At 54.0% G+C, this 16252-nt stretch overlaps 1 protein-coding gene and 1 non-coding gene across 4 annotated transcripts in view; one reads left to right on the top strand and one right to left on the bottom strand.

The window, feature by feature from the left end:
• Nucleotides 1-1394: 1394 nt before the first annotated feature.
• Nucleotides 1395-16252, bottom strand: part of Tcp11l2 (t-complex 11 like 2) — a 33491-nt gene continuing 18633 nt past the window's right edge. For all 3 annotated transcript variants that reach the window (XM_023717092.1, XM_023717080.1, XM_004623930.2), the window contains 5 exons: nt 15333-15469; nt 8881-9053; nt 8528-8709; nt 4979-5151; nt 1395-1647 (listed from right to left, as the gene is read on the bottom strand). In XM_023717092.1, the coding sequence (XP_023572860.1) occupies nt 1403-1647; nt 4979-5151; nt 8528-8709; nt 8881-9053; nt 15333-15469 (910 nt within the window). In that variant the 3' untranslated portion in view covers nt 1395-1402. The remainder of the gene's footprint in view (nt 1648-4978; nt 5152-8527; nt 8710-8880; nt 9054-15332; nt 15470-16252) is intronic.
• LOC111817403 lies at nt 5574-5717 on the top strand. Its single transcript, XR_002821608.1, has one exon. It is a non-coding gene; the product is annotated as a U4 spliceosomal RNA (small nuclear RNA).

Below are 16252 nucleotides of genomic sequence, written 5' to 3'. Positions count from 1 at the left end.
AAAATCAGAATGCCCTTTATTTTAAACACACTTTAAAAAAAAAAAAAAACTGGGCTGGGGATATAGCTCAGCCACACAGCACCTGCCTGGCAGGGTAGAGGTCCTGAGTTCGAATCCCAGTACAAAAAATAAAATAGAAACAGTTCGCACAGTTTTCCTGCAGGCAACTGCAGTACAATCAAGTACATCAATGAGTAACTGGATTCTGAGCTGACAACAAAAGTCTACACCAACTGCAAAGCACACAGCGCACCTCCGACAGCGACATCAGAAGACCACGCACCTGTGCCTCACCTGGCGACCGGATGTCCCCACCTGTGCCCCAAGGACGCACCCTGAGCCAGCTGGGTTGTGGGGCAGGAAACAGATGCCTTCAGCACAGGCTGTGTGACACTGAAGCCCAGACGGGGCCACAGGAGGGGACGAGGTGGGCACGCTGGTGACGTGTTTTTCAGTGAACCCGCACAGCTGCTCCGAGGACAGAGCGGCTGCCCTAGGTACGGAGCATTTGGATGCGGGGATTGAAATTCATGATTCCCCAACACTTGGCAGTCCTCCAAACTGTGAAGATGAGAATTTGCTGCCTGAAGCAATGAGTTAGCACCGTGGTGGAGGGAGAAGAAAACCTCGTGGGTGCGTGTCAATTCCTAGCCACGCTTCTCCACCTAAGGACTGGCGGTCCCCACGCCTGGGAAACAAACAGGCCCACATGCATTTTATGCAGCTAGAGCACTTTCTAGATGGAGGGGCACCAAACTAGGATTCAGCACTCAAGAGGCCAAGCGAAGAGTCCTCGGACAAGAGCGGCACAGCCAGTGCAGGTCAGGCTTCGCATCCGTCCGCTGGCCAGTCAGGTTACGTGGCTAGGGTACCCAAGGTGGGTTGGTTTTTTTCCTATGTTTCGTTATCTTTCTTGTTGTTGTTGTTATGTGTGTGTCTGGGTTTGTAGTACAGGCTGGCCTTGAACTCACTATGTAGCCCACCTTGGCTTCAGACTTGTAACAATCCTCCTGCCTCAGCCTCCAAAATGCTGGGTCCCAAGCCTGTGCCACCATGCCTGGCTTTCAACTTTCAACCTTCACGGAGTTATACTCAAGCTCAAAATCATTTGATGTGATTAGTAATAAATGAGGGGAATGACTCCTTGCAGGCTGAAAGTATAAGCCAAATACAAACGTTTAGGAAAACCTAAGCATGACATAGGCAGTAGAATTACAAATTCCTTTCTGTCTGTTAAAAATGTCTGTTTTAAACTTGAAAATGATGTGCAAGTGGACACTGTGTGGGCTGGCGCCGTCCTGTGCCCCTGCCGGGGACACAGCACACAGGCTGCCGCCCGCAGCGGGCGTACGGAGACCCCAGGAGCCTGCAACGCCGCCGGGACAGAGGCGCTGAGTCCTGTTCAGGGGCCCGGGAGCGAGGCGCGCACCCCCTGGCCGGCCCCCACCCCGGACAGCAGCTTGCGTAGGATGTTTGCATAGAACGGCCCGTACACCTGCGTGTTGAGGCTCACGATGGTCGCGTACTGAGTCCCCAGCGCTTCCAGCTCCTGCTGAATGACAGCCAGGCCGCCCGGGATGGGGGGCATGGACTTGGGCGGGGCCGGAAGGCAAAGGAGGCTTCTCATGTAGAGCCGGATCCGTTTATCTGAAAGAAAAGGATTAAAATACATAATGTCTCAAAACAAGCCCGGGGATGTAGCGCAGCAGCACAGCACCTACCTGGCAAGCCCAAGGTCCTGAGTTCCAGTCCTAGTACCAAGTCCCCCTCCCAAAATACCAGAACAAGTCATTAGGGTGAGCCGACTTGGTCAATGCTCAAGTTCCTGGCTGCTATCGCTCCTGTCCTCCCTCTCGGCCCACCTCCGCTGCACTTGCTGGGGAGGATGCTGAGAACGAAGGGAGACAAGGTCTTCCAGCTGACCAGGGCCCAGTCCACTTGCTGCCAGTTAACTCCCACATGCCCACAAGAGCCAGGGCAGGATGCACAGGGCCACGGCTATGGTCCGTGGCTGGGTGCTGCCCGAGCCTGGTGCAGTCACTGGGCAGCTTCTAGAGTTTCTGATTAATTCATGACCAGTGCTGGGATTGCGGGTGTGAGTGCTGCAGCCACCCTGCGGCGGATGGCCTGAAGCAGCATAAGGGAGGGAGAGGCTGGCTAGCTGCGGCAGCTGCTGCCCCTCCCTTTGCTCTTTGCCATTTTCCACTGCCATAAACGGCTGCTCCCTGCTATGTGCCGCTCTGCCTTGGAGTCAGCTGAATATGGACTGAAACCTCCACTAACTGTGAGCTAAATACACCTTTCCTCCCTCAATTCTGGGCGTCAGGTATTTTGTCCCAGCAACAAGAGAAAAGTAACTGAGACAACCACTGACCCAAACCCCCGCTGACCACCAGTGCAAGACAAAGCCCACCAACACCACCAAACTTCCCAACTGCACTCACAGGCTTGAGAGGAGCACTAGAGAATTTGTTTTTAAGCTCATTTAAAAAAAATCAGAGAACTTCAGATAGAAATCCATGTTTTGGTTCTTTATAAGAAACCTGGAGAACTGGCAAAGTCAAGGGGTGGGTCCAAACCACGGGGCAAGGCAGCCACACAGCCAGGCCTTCCCATGGTCACAGATCCCACCTGCTGTTCTGCCATCTTTTCTTGTCTTTGAAACAGTCTCTCTATGCAGTTTAGGTTGGCCTTGAGCTCACTTTGTAGTCCAGGCTGGTCTTGAGCTTGGAACAACCCTCCTGCCTCAGCCTCCTGAGTGTTGGAATTACAGGTGTGCATCACCATACTGGGTCTTCTGCCATCAGTTTTATTTTTTATTTTTATTTTTTTGTTATTGTTATTTGTTTTGTTTGTATTTAGTACAGGGTCTGTAGAGTTTCACTACACAGGTCAGACTCATAGTGATCCTCCTGTTTTCAGCCTCCCAAGTACTGGGATTACAGGTGTGCCACCATACCCAGTCTCGGTCACCATCTCAGTTCACCCCAGGGGTGGGGCTGGCAGGCACACTGGGGATCAAACCCTCGTCCCTGCCCCTGCCTAAGCAGGCACTTCAGTCTGCTGAGCTATCTGGCTGGCCCTTGCCATCAGTTTTAAAAAGCACCCTCTTGCTGGGGCAGTCAACGGCCCAGCCCCCTGCACAGGGCCACCCTTCAGCCAGGGTGGCCACACTCCAGCACACGGGCGCTCCCATCAGGCTGCTGTGGGGCAGGATGTGCGTGTCAGACAAACCTGGCGGCTGCTCACCGGCCCCAGGTCTCTCTGTGGCTCTGGAAACAGAATCCTCACACATAACAGCTGTCTGTGAAGCGCACACAGCTGCCACCGCAGACGAGGCGTGTGGAGGATATGCAGATGGTTGAATGCGTCTCCCCAAAGCCACGCGCCCACGCGTCACGCAGAGCCGCCTCCGCTCCGTGAGACATCCCGGGGCCTGATCTCCCCTCTCAGGGCTGGACGGCCTGGGCTGGAGCTAAAACACCTCCCATCTGTGGTTCTGGTTCCGCGGCACCCACGAGCAGACCAGCTCGCCCCAGCCCCCCCATTTAGACCGTGAGCTCTCTGAGGGCGAGGGCTCTGTCTTGCCGTCTCCACACCCCTGGCCTGGCATGAGGTAGGCACACCACAGATGCAGCCGAGTCTCAGGAAGGAAAATGGCTCAGGACGAGAAGTACAGAAGAGAAAAAAGGGGGCCAGGGAGGACGGGACTGGAGGAGACCCCACAGACAGCCTCGGCCTCAGCTGGGAGCTCTCAATAAGAAACGAGTTGTGGCACCAGGACTGTCGAAAACTAGTTCTTAGAAGTGGGAAAAGCAGCAAAGCATGGTGGTGCACACCTGTAATCCCAGCACTCGGGAGGCTGAGGCAGGGGGATCGCTGTGAGTGGAGACCAGCCTGCGTTACAAGGTGAGCTCAAGGCTAGGCTGCACCACATATGAGACTCCAGCTCAAAAAAAGGGGGGAGCATTCAAGTAATCTATGCGGCACGTCACCCCTAAGCAATTTTTATCTGGATCTTGTATGCATGTGGGAAAAATTGGAGTGAAAGAAATCTTTTCTAATTATCTCCTTTTGTTTTTTGAGGTAGAGCCTATTAGTTTAAGCTAGCTTGAGCTCACTGTGTAACCCAGCTCTAATAATTTTTTCAAAATGGGGAGATGGCTCAGTGGAACAAGCGCTTCCCTGGCAAGTGCAGGGGGCTGAGTTCAATCCCTGGTTCCGCAAAAAAAAAAAAAGATCACAATGGTGATGAGTGGGCTGGTCGAGGGCTCTCCTTGCTAAGTAAATAGCACATCGAGCCTGGGGTGGTGGCGCATACCTGTAATCTAGCACTGGGAGGCTGAGGCAGGCAGACTGCAGCAAGTTCAAAGCCAGTGTGGGCTACAAAGTGAGTTCAAGGCCAGTCTGAACTGTATAGTGAGATGCTATCTCAAAAAAGACCAAAAACCAAAAAGAACACTCTCACTGTGCCAACCATGCCAACAGCGCGCCCTTCCTGCTCTCTGTAGGTGCCAGGCCAGCTGGGGTGAAGAGCACTGCCCTGCCCAGGGTCCCCAGGTGACTGGCAGGTGGCGTCACTTGCTTCCCAAGGGCCGCTGGCTGAGGAGCCAAAGAGCAGGCACGGGATGACCCTGCCCACCCCGGGAGGGAGCGGAAGCCCAGACCTCAGGAGTGTGAACGTTCACTCCTGCTGCTCACAAGTGGCCTCCAAAAGCAGGCGCAGGCCGAGCCTGTTACCCGAACGCCTGGGGTCGAAAGTGTTTCCAGCTGTAGGGGCTTTTAGTGACCGTTCATATGAGCTTTACCAGTGGCGCATCGGAAAAGCTGAAAAGCTGAACTCCAAAATGCTCCACCGCCTGCTGTTTGGTCACGTGTTTAAGGCTGCGCTGTAATGCACACCGAACGTTAGTTATAAAGCCAGCAAGTTAAAGCAAGCTGGAATCCAAGCAGACGCCTACAGGCAACGCGGACTCACCGACCAAGGACCGGATAGGATTGTTCTCATCCCTGAGGCTGGCGAGCTGGCCTACGAGGTTAGCCTGAGCCTCCGCACCCAACGCAGGGAAGCTTCTCTCCGCCAGAGCCTTGTTCACCTCAGCACAAGTCTGGCCGCCGATGGAACTCAGCGCCTCCTGCAGGTCAAAAGTCCTACAAGAGAGCACAAGGAGGCCATTAGAAATGGGTCTTGGGGTTTGATCGCTTTTTGTTTAGCTTTTAAAGACACCAACTTGCCAGGCGTGGTGGCACACGCCTGTCATCCCAGCACTCAGGAGGCTGAGGCAGACTGTCATGAGTTCGAGACCTCTCTGGGCTACAAAGTGGGCTGAAGGCCAGCCCAAATGGCACAGTGAGACCCTACCTCAAAAAGACAAAAAAATAAAGATACCAGCTTGCTTGGGATAGCAAACTCCTTTCTCTTCTACCAACAATAATTACTGCTGTTAGAATAAATTTAGAAAATAGTAACTTCCCAAGCACCAGGTGTCACATGGAACAGAATTTAGACTCCTAAAACCACACAACAGGGCAGGCCTGAGCATAAGGACTCGGCCCTTAAAAACAAGCCTGCAAGCTCTGTGCAGGGGCAGTACCGTAGCCAATGAGGCTTACCCAAGGTTTGATTATTGCTAATTGAAAACAAGTCTGTGACCCCACCAACATGCGGGTTATCCGAAGTCGGGCATGGTGGCGCATGCTGTAATCCCAGCACTCGGGAGGCTGAGGGTGTGAGTTTGAGACCAGTGTGGGCTACAAAGTGAGCTCCAGGCCAGCCTGAACTGCAAACCCAACAGATGAGCATATTTAGAGATCAAAGTACCTGAAATTGACGCATCAGTGAATCTTGCTCACCCTACTTTCAAGTAACGGATGAAGGATACCAAATACACAGGACCCAGAAACACTGTGAGCCAGGCTGGTGGCACACACTTATAATCCTGGCCACCAGAAGGCTGAGACAGCAAGGTTGCTGTGAGCTCCAGGCCAGCCTGGGGTACAAAGGGGATTCAAGGCCAGCTTGAACTGCACAGCAAGACCCTGTCTCAAAAAGACAAGAAACATTGTGAAGGGGCCCGGGAGATGGCTCAGTGGAATAAACGCTTCCCTGGCAAGCGCAAGGGCCTGCTGAGTTCAATCCCCGGTCATGGAAAAAAAAGAAAGAAAGAAAGAAAGAAAGAAAGAAAGAAAGAAAGAAAGAAAGAAAGAAAAGAAACATTATTGGTAGAAAGACTACCCAAGGTGCAGAGGTCCCTAAGGCAACATGGAACCAGGATTTTAAGGAACAAGGAACCAGGATTTTAATGACACATTAAAATCCCCACTACCCAAGAGGGCCTTTATGCCATCTCTGTGAATGGGAGTTGAAGGAAGAGCAGCAATGGAAGGAGAGTGAACCGGGCCACGCAGGGGGCCGCGGGGCCGGCCTCAAGCCCGGGCTCTGCCTCTGAACGCGCTCTCAGCGATGCTCAAGCACATGGTGAGTGCTGAGGAGAGGAGAGAAACAAGGGCCGCCCTCCTGCCACCAGCACCCAGTGACCAGTCCTTGGGCCGCCTAGGCTGGGCTTTGTCATTTGCCCCAGCGGGCCTGACATCCGGCCTCTACAGCCCAAGGGGGAGCTACGGCCAACTTCTGCGAAGTCCTAGTGAGTTTTCTCCAGCTTTCAACCAGTAACCCCCTGGGCTACAGGAGAAATTAAATGGGAGCATATTCCTGGCTTAGTTCACGCCAAAGGCAAAACTAGCTCATTTTCACAATTCATTATCCAACCCACTAGCCATGACAACAGGGCTGCAGGCTATTTGGCGTGGCTGTTTATTATGAATTACCCTATTGTGCTGAGATAATTGAGAATTGACTCTGTTTGTTTCCTAAGAAAAAGAGGAAAAAAAAAAATTAAAGATCCATTTAAACAACCAGGTAAAACTAGGAGGAAAAGGATTCAACCACCTTCACGGAGCATAAGTGCCGCGCCAGACAGCGCTAAGGGATTCCTGCAGATGGCTTCCGGTGTCACCCTGACAGGCGTGTGTGATTTTTATTGCTCCCCTTTCACGGCCAAGAACGGGAAGCTCTGAGTGATTCAGGAACGCGTTTAAAAAATAAATAAAATACAGCCAGGTGTGATGGCATACACCTGTAATCCCAGCGCTTTCGAGGCTGAAGTAGGAGGATTGTCATGTGTTCCAGGCCTAGCTGAACTACACAGAGATTCAGTCTCAAAAAATTTTAAAAAAGGAACTTGTCTGAGCATGGCTAACAAGAAAATCTTGGAGCTGAGACTTAAACCCTGGTCTGCCCGACCTGAAAATCTCCGTAACCAGTTTCTATGTGCTTTACCCTAATACTGCAGCACATCAGCCATTTGTTCAAGGGTGACTAGGTTGGGAAGCAAAGCGTCCTCACAGGGAGGACGCGCTGAGACAAGCCCAAGTGCCCAGGACACACAGGGTCTGCTCCAGGCAGGTCAGCTCCAGCGCCCGACCGCTGGCCTCGAGAGGGCAGGCAGGGCGCAGGCTTTCCCTTGTTCTTTCCAGCAGTGCGGCCCAAGGCCAGTTCTAGTCCTTCTCTGAGCTTCAGCTCAGAGACCTCAGGGTTTTGGTTTTTGTTTGAGACAGGGTCTCGCTATGTAGCCCAGGCTGGCCTCGAATTAAAGGCAGTTCTCCTGCCTCAGCCTCCTGAGTGCTTTGATTATAAACATGCAGCACCACGCCCAGATCCTGTTCTAAAATTTTATCAAGTAAACTATGCGCTTGCTGAGAAGCAGGTGGGAGGGCAGGTGTGACTCCCTTTCGGGGTGGGCGCAGAGGACACGGCCCTGTAACAGCTCAAAGGCAAACCAGCAGGCGGGTGCAGCCCCACATAAGACCCAGGAGAACATCTGGCCACACGTTCTGACCTGGACAGTTTCCGCAAATGCCCTAAATATGAAAGCTGAGGAGGATTCCAGCAAGGTGAATGTGTGACATTAGAAGTGACATTAGCAACGTCAAAACTCTCCCTAGACATGCGTCCCATGTTGGGAGGACAGGACTGTCACCCTTCCTGAAGACTTCCTCCCCAGCTGGACTGCTCAAGTCAGCAAATATTGCACTGCTGAAAACGAGGCCATGGGGCGTGTGGAGAGCCCTCTGTGACAGTGCGATTCTTAAACACTGACCTTCCAGGTTTTGTTTTTTTCCACAGTTCTGTCAATTTTTTTTTTTTTTTTTTAAGACAGTCTGGCCTTGAACTTCCTACACATCACAGGCTGGCCACTAACTCTCAGTGATCCTCCCGCCTCAGCCTCCCAAGTGCTAGGATTACAGGCGTGCACCACCAGACCTGAATCACAGTCCTGAATCTACACTCCTCCTGTCACTTGTTGTGGAAAACACCTCCCCCATCTAAGCCTTCAGAGGTACTAAAAGATATTCTAGAAAAAGGAACTGCAAGGTAAGTTTCTCTAGATACGCCCAAGGTCCCTCGGTCCCTCTCGCAGTGTGGAACACCCTGGGGGCGCACGGGCACAAACAACACCACACTTACTCCCTGTGCATGCCCTCCAGGAGCACGGTGGCCACGCTCTTCAGCCTCTGCTCCAGCCCCGGCAGGCCTTCCGCTAGGGCGCCCAGAGTGCTGCTGGTGATCAGCCACACGCAAGCAATCGCCTTTAGCTGGTGCAGCTTTGCTGTCAGCTCCTGGAGTCGAGCCCCGTCGGTCAGGAGTGTCTAGCATATTTATGAAAACATAAAAATAGAAAGGGAAGCACAACACCATGAAAGTCTAAAATAAGCAACTTGCATTTAAGCTCCCATTTTCATCTGGCTTCAGGAAATGGGTAAACCTCAGGCAGCACTGAGCTTAAGTGAGTAAACCCCGGGGGAAGAGAAGGCACTCACCTCGGGCAAGTCCCTTTTCCGGTAATCCCACTCCAGCAGCTTCAGGAAACTGTTATGCAGCACCATGCGAGGGCTCAGCTTTGACTCGGAGCTATTTTCGGCCCCAGGAGTTAGAGAAAGCAGCTCTTCCTGCACAGATTCTCGGATCCACTCTGTCGTCTGCTTGAGCGCACCTAGGGGGGACAGAGCCACCCGTGGATCCCAGCGCCACAAGCCCATGTTTTGCACCCCACGTGCCAGATGCTACATTGGTGCTGGGCTCACGGGACCCAGGGGCCAAGCCAGCCTGCAAGGTGACTTCGGGGATCCTGGGCTTCCACCACCCCTGAAGGGCTCGTGTCACCTAGGGGCCCTACCCTTCCCATCCTAGCATCTGGCCACCACAGATCACTTCAATGACATCACAGTGAGAAGCACAAACAGAACCAAGCAGCAGGTGACTCAGCACCCACATTTACAGGTTGAAGTCCTGGCACCCAGAGGTGGCACTGGAGGCACAGCCTCGGGAGGCTGGTCAGAGTCAGACGAGGTCACGGCACTGGTGCCCTTAGAAGAGAAGACGTGGCAGCTCCCCCTCTCTTCACACACGTGCCCCAAGCCACAGGGTGGTAAAGTGGGCCCATTCTCAAAGGCAGGAAGTGCACTCTGGCCAGGAGCCTGGTCCAGCCTCCGCCAGGATCGAAACAAGAGCCCGCTGCACGGGTGGCCCATCCGCAGCGCTCTGTCATGCCACGTGCAGCACAGCAAGGCCAGGACAGCTTCCTAGGGGCTCAGCTTACTCGCACCTGTCCGTGGTACAGCGGGGCGCGTTCCTTCTTGGTGCTGAGTAGTGCTCCGTCACACGGAGAGGCCGCAGTGTCTGCCCGGCTAGCGGCTAGAAGACGGGTTGGGTCTGACTTGGGGCCCTGCACACAAGGCCCCTGGGCACAGCCACGTGCGGCCTCTGTACGAGTGTGACTTTACACTCCTTGGGGAACACATCAGTAGAGATTGCGAGGTGGCCTGCTAAGTGACTGCTAAACAGGAATTGCTAGACTGTTCTCTAAAGATTCTGCTTCATTTTTACTTTAACTGTTATGTTTATCTAATTTAATATTTAGTAATGGTCATGTTTTCCAGCTCATGGGATTCCTAAAAATGTAGCAAATGGTTTCCAAGCTAGTGCCAACCGCATCCCACGCACCACTGGCAGAACTCGCCTCTAAAATGTCAAGCAGGACCTTGCGTATGGAAGCAGAGAGGCGCTTGACATGGATTTCCTGAGCAGACCTGACAAGAACACACTCAGCACCTGCAGGACGGAGGCTGGTCAGCAAGAGAGGGGAGAAGTGACAAAGCACTCTGTGTGTGTGTGTGTGTGTGTGTGTGTGTGTGTGTGTGTGTGTTGGGGGACAGTCAGGTTTGCATCACAGTGAGTGAGTCCCAGCTAAAGCCATGGCAGGCTCTCGTGCCTGGTTCTCCCCTGCAGGTGGGCGGCTGCATTTGACGGCACACCCCGGGTGACTGCTGTCTCATTCTGCATCCGTGTACCTTGGGCAGGTTACTTCAGGCCCCCTCAGTTGCCACATCTGTAGCCAGGGGAGGAGACTCCACACCCTTTCCTGCAGCTGTGGTAAGGACTCCACCACTCGCACAGGCAGAGCACCTAGACCTGCTGCGTCACACTGGAGGTGTCCCTCACACAGAAGCGGTTGGGAAACCAGCTCATTTCACTCCTCACATGCCTTTGCTTCCTCTTGGCGTGGTTCTGGGGCCTGAAGCTCCTGAAGTCCAGGCCCACACAGCAGCCGCGTTGCTGCGAAGCTGCCCAAGACGGGGCCTACAGGCACAGCAGGCTACGGGGGATGAGGTGGCAAGCTGGAACGCTTGGCGTGCTAGCTTGAGGCGGAGGGATCCCAGCTGATCCTGCTACAGAGAAGCCCGATGTGTTACAGGCGGTGTCACCTGGAGCACATGAGACCCGAGAACCCAGCGTGACCCCAGCTTCTGGCCAGGGCTGAGCTCACGGAGGAGGAGCGCAGCAGGTGGCAAGGGAGGGAGTCGCTGAGCTGGAGCCCCAAGGGGACGACAGTGTCCAGTTAGGGTACTTGTTCGCAGCCGGCACGTTTCTGTATCAAGCTCAATTCTTCTGCATGAATAATAGGTGTCAGAGAGGCCTCGAGTTCCTTTGAGGCATAAGGCACCTCAGTATTATGACGTGGACCACTATTCTTGTCAGTCACGTAGAAGGTGCCGCTGGGGTGGGGGTGAAGGCTGCCCACCCTGCCGCAACCTTTCTTCTCCGGCAGCTCCCTGAAAGTTTGTGCGTATCCTCTGAGTGTCCAACCTCCAGTTATGACAGAGTGAGCCCCGGGGAAAGACATGTGTGACAGATGAGGGGGTACATGTTTCTTTCCACTCACTCTGCGTGCACTGCTGCCCACTTAAACATTGCTGTTCTGTCCTTCCCAGTGCAGGTCAAATTTTTGTTTGTCACACACGAGAACCCAGAAGCCCAGCCAGGGCCCATCACCTTGGTAACATTAGTAGGTACCTAACAGTTTCTGCTTGCAGAGTCGCCTGGACATGAGCTGCTTGTGTGGACAAGCACCACACCCCACAGACCACTCCTGAAGGGGCTCCCGAAGTGCTGGCTCCTCGGGCTGAGACCACTCCTCCAGTGAATGCAAAGGGGACAGGAAGATGAGGTGCCTACCACCTACCCTGACCAGCTACTGGAGCCCAGGGCCCAGCTCCACTGTCACCCTGAGTACCCCAAACTGTCCCAGAGCATGAAGACACCTCTTTATCCCTCGAGAATCGGAGGCCTTCCAACCTGCCCTCCAGAGGCTCAGCCTCGACCCCGGAGCCGCGTGGCCGGAGGACCCGCTGCTGTGGGGTACAGGACAGTCAGCCTCTAAAGCCAGCCGCACTCCCTGCACCTGCCCCCAGCAGGCTGGGACAACCGAGTGTCTCTAGATGGGGCTCAGTATCCACTGCGGGCCGCCCCCGGATGAGGACCGACTCAGGTACACTTTTCACTGACTTTTCTTCACAAATGCTTGCTTCCAGCACAGCTCAGGGTCTCCTGTCACGGGCCGAGCCTGGGCTGGCAGGCCTGGGCGTAGGGACCGTCTTCCGGCAAACGTGCTTCCCTTGTGGGTCGCGGTTCTGATGCCCGCAAGGTAATACCACAGGTTTGGGAGAATTGGTAGGGTCGGAACTGCTGAGAAGTGCAGGCTGAACACAGGAACACACTGTTAAGGAATGACTACACTTCTCCCCCAGACCTGCGCTTGAACAGGAGTGCTGCGTGAGTAGCTGTTTGTGGCAGTGAAGCCACGCCGCCCCACATTTCACAACTGCCTCTCCCCGGTTGTTCTCGGTCTGCGAGCTCTGTTTATGAAGATGTGGAGACCCTGCAGCCTTGACAGACAGATACCCAGCGGAGGGACAGAAGTCACTGTGGCTGTAAGTACAGCGTGGCGGGGACGAGCAGGCCGGATCACCTACAGCCCACGCCCGTAAGCCCACTTCATTATCACAGGTGAAAGAAGCGTGTGGCTCAGTGGCTCTCAATTCTGACTGACTTTAAAATCACCCTGGGAGCTTTACAAAAGTAGAGGAAGGGTTCCAGGCACAGGTCCTAGAGGTTCTTATGTCACAAGCCGGAGGTGGGCCTGGGGTGTCTGCACTTAGGTGCTGCGGGGGACACGGATGGACAACAGTTCAGCCTTCTCTCAGGACCCAGCCTGATGCGCGGTGCCTGGACCACTCCACACCACACCAAGAGCAAGGCCAAGCCACAAGGCAATCTGCCACCTTGTTGCTGATGGGCACAAGAGCGAGTGAGGTACAGGTGCCCTACCAAGCACCTGGAGCTCAGAGCAGCGGACACGGCCTCCAGCTCAGCAAGTGCGGCTGGGGAAAGAAACGGAAATGAAAAGAGACCTCAGGTGGGTGTAGCCCCACTTCCACAAGCCCCGAGACTCTAGAAGAGCGCGGCCCCACTACCATGTGTGCTCTTTGCCACGAAACGGGCCTTGCTTCTCTTCTTTTCTCTTGGTACTAATTTGTTTTGAGAAGCTGGTTCCCGCATTCCAGACTCCACCTCCCTCCCCACTGCCATCAGCAGGCTGGGCTGGTCCTGTACCCACCAGCCCTTCTGCCCACCCAGAATGTCCAGGGACACCTGAGTCTGGGGTCACCTGCGCTGACTCCAGGTGGGAGCTGGGCTCTCCACTGCCTGCCCCTACACAACGCCTGGCTTGGTGTGTGGCCTCCAAACTCCTCCTTGGACCATGTGACCTGCCTGGTCTTCACTGACTTCTGGGGGCAGGGGGTTAACGTCGTCGGCCTGTGGCCTGCAGTGTAAGCCAGCTCCCAGCTGAGCACAGAGCTGGGACACCCAGAGCAAGGGGCAGAAGCCACAGCTCCGCGTGGCTGGGAGGCCCCCTTGCCCCTGCCTGGCAGTGCCTCTGACTGAGTGGGTCCTCGTCAGCACCAGCACTCACGGCTACAGATGACACAACAATCTCTCCTGTAGTCAAGTCAGAAATCCAGCGTACTCTTTGTATTATTTTTTCCAATAAAGTTATAAATAACTATTTAAAAGTGTGCACAGAAAAAGCCCAAGGGCCCTTTGTGCTTCTGTGTGATACCTCAGGGCTCTTATTTTGATATTCAGGCCCGGGGCCAACTTCTGGAAGTGACTGGGGCACAACCGCTGGCCGACACAGACTCTGCTCTGAGCTCTGATTTCCTTCACTGGCCAAAAAGGACCTCCGTGTACAGCTGGATCTGCTCTGCTTCAGCCTCTAGAACTCGCCAAGTTAAGGCAAACGGCGCAAAGGGATTAGGGTTGCTAATGTTGGGTTTCCGGGACAGAAGTAATTTGAGATGAACAAAATTATAACTCTGCTGTGTAGAACTGGGGAACTGGCCAAGACTCCAGCTATTTTCTTTTGTTTCTTTTTTGACAGAGGGTCTCATTTTGCAGGGCAGGCTGGCTTTGAGCTCACTATGTAGCGTAGGCTGACCTCGAGCTCAAAGCAATCCTCCTGTCTCAGCCTCCAAAGTGCTAGGATTACAGGGTTGCACCTCCATGCCTGGCTAAAGCTATCTTGATTCTAGATCAAAGTACACACACACACACACACACACACACACACACACCCCTCAGCGCCTCAGGAAACCACTGCAGAGAATGTAGTCACTACACTTGCGCTTCAGAATCAGGGTCCCTGCAGAGTGCCACGTCTCTCGCTGCCCCCTCCTGGCACTGGGTCTTGGCATCAGGCCCTGCCCTCCACCAGCAGCTCCTCTAGAGCACAGCCTCTGCCAGATGGGCCTTGCTTGGAGAGAGGCAGCAAGGACAGGACTGCTCAGGCTGTGGGCAGGGATGCGTCCCCGTGACCCAGGCTCTGCCACTCTGGCGGCACCCAGCACAAGAACCCTCCGTTTTCTCCTCGACAGTGCTGGCCACAGTACCACACTCTCCGGCCACCCATGAGGCTTGATGAACTCAGCCAAAGCTTCGGGTCCTGTGGCTCTCAGAGGGAGTAAGAAGCCGGATCCTCCTTGCTACCAAGCAGGGCGGGCCTGCTGCGCTCGTGTGACCTTCAGAAGTGCGCCTTTACTCCTGTGTCGACCACCCTGACAGGAAAGTTTCATCATGGCGGTGGGGGCTCTGGGCAGGTGCCCTCACCAGCCGATCGACCCCGGCCGTTTTTGTCTTTTGGTGCTGGGAATGAACTCAGGACCTTGCACTTGCTAGGCAGGCACGGCGCCGCTGAGCTACAGCCCGGCACAGTGCATCTTCTCGCCACCCGCCTCTCCCAGCCACACCGGCAGTGACCACGGGAGCGGCAGCCCGCTTCCAGCCTGCTCAGTGCTGGCACCACCTGGCTGCCACCTCTGCTTTCCTCTTCGCTCTCACACAAGCTCTTCCCTAGGCAGGAGTAGAGCATTCTCCAAACATGGAAATCGGGGTCATGCACCCCGGGATCTCTCCAGTGACCTCCACAATGTGTGGGCTGAAGACGGCTCCAACGTGACGCCCTAAGGAGGACTCCGCAGTGCACCCACCTGGAAACCCCGCACGCCCACTGTTCCTGCTCCTGACTGTGCCCTAGCAGTTCACCAGGCCGGGCCCAGGTGCGCGGTCTGTCACCCACTAGCAGGTCTGTGGCTTCCCTGTCTGCCCACAGCTGCGCCCACGCCACACCTGGAACACAGCAGGGTGCAACAAATAGCTCTTGAGTGGATGCGGACGTCAGCAGCACTCAGCACGGTACTCGGGACAGACCAGACGGAAAGGAAAAAAAAAAAGTCAAGCTTACGGTTGTAAGCTCAGGACGCCGATTCCAGAAGGTAAAGCTACGTCAGAGGAGGCCAAAATTCTTCCGTGACACCATGGAAAATGTTAGAGGTCACAACGCATTTTTGCCCAGGTCCAATACTGCTGTACTCACTTGGAGTTTCATCTAAAATTTCCTGGAACTTGGCTCTCTCGTAGTCCACCAGCTGGCGCTGCAGATGCGGGCGCAGACTCTGAATCATGAAATTGGCCATGTCCATCATCATGAGGTCCAGCACGTGGAATATCTGTCTAAAATGTTTAGAATTAAAATCATTAGGGCGGTGGATAACAGTTCAAGCTGCAGCCAGGCACGGTGGCGGCGCTCACCTGTACTTGCAGCACTTGGGAAGCTAAGGCAGGAGGAGTACAGTGATTTCTTGTTTTGGGTTTTTTTGTTTTGTTTTTTTTTTGTCTGTACCAGGGATCAAACTTAGGACCTTGTGCTTGCCAGGCGAGTGCTTATGCCCCTGAGCTATCTCCCCGGAAAGTGTACGGATCTGAGAGCAGCCTGGGCTACACAGTGAGCTCAAGGCCAGCCTAAACTGCAGAGTGAGACCCTGTCTCAAAAAGATAAGGAAAAAAAAACAAGTCAAGCTAACAAATCCATTGCCTGTTACCTACGTGTCACAGGGTGGAAAAGGCGGGCAGTTCTTGAAGCTGTATTTGTGACTCAGCAAGGGCACTTTTTACTGAAGGCTCTACTGTGTGCTTCAGGGCTTTCAATGTTTATCGCAATAGATACGAATATCCCAGACTATCTGCCGGGGCTAGGCATCACTGGACTGAAACACACAGAGCTCCTCACCAGAGAATCTTAGAGATGACACAAGGAACACTAGACGATAGAAGGAATTTTTATTTGAAAGCCCCTGAAATTTTAAGGGGCCTGAACATAGTGGATATAGCTTTTATTCCTAAAGAAGTAAGAAAATATAAAGAAACGAAACATAAATGAAAGAAGAAAGGGGCTGGTGAGATGGCTCAGTGGTCTAAAGCACCTACTTAGAACAAGCTTAGCAAAGCACAGGGACC

This window comes from Octodon degus, unplaced genomic scaffold (assembly GCF_000260255.1).
Source record: "Octodon degus isolate 3935 unplaced genomic scaffold, OctDeg1.0 scaffold00004, whole genome shotgun sequence".
NCBI classification, from domain to species: domain Eukaryota; kingdom Metazoa; phylum Chordata; class Mammalia; order Rodentia; family Octodontidae; genus Octodon; species Octodon degus.
This window is presented reverse-complemented; position numbering and strand designations above follow the sequence as displayed.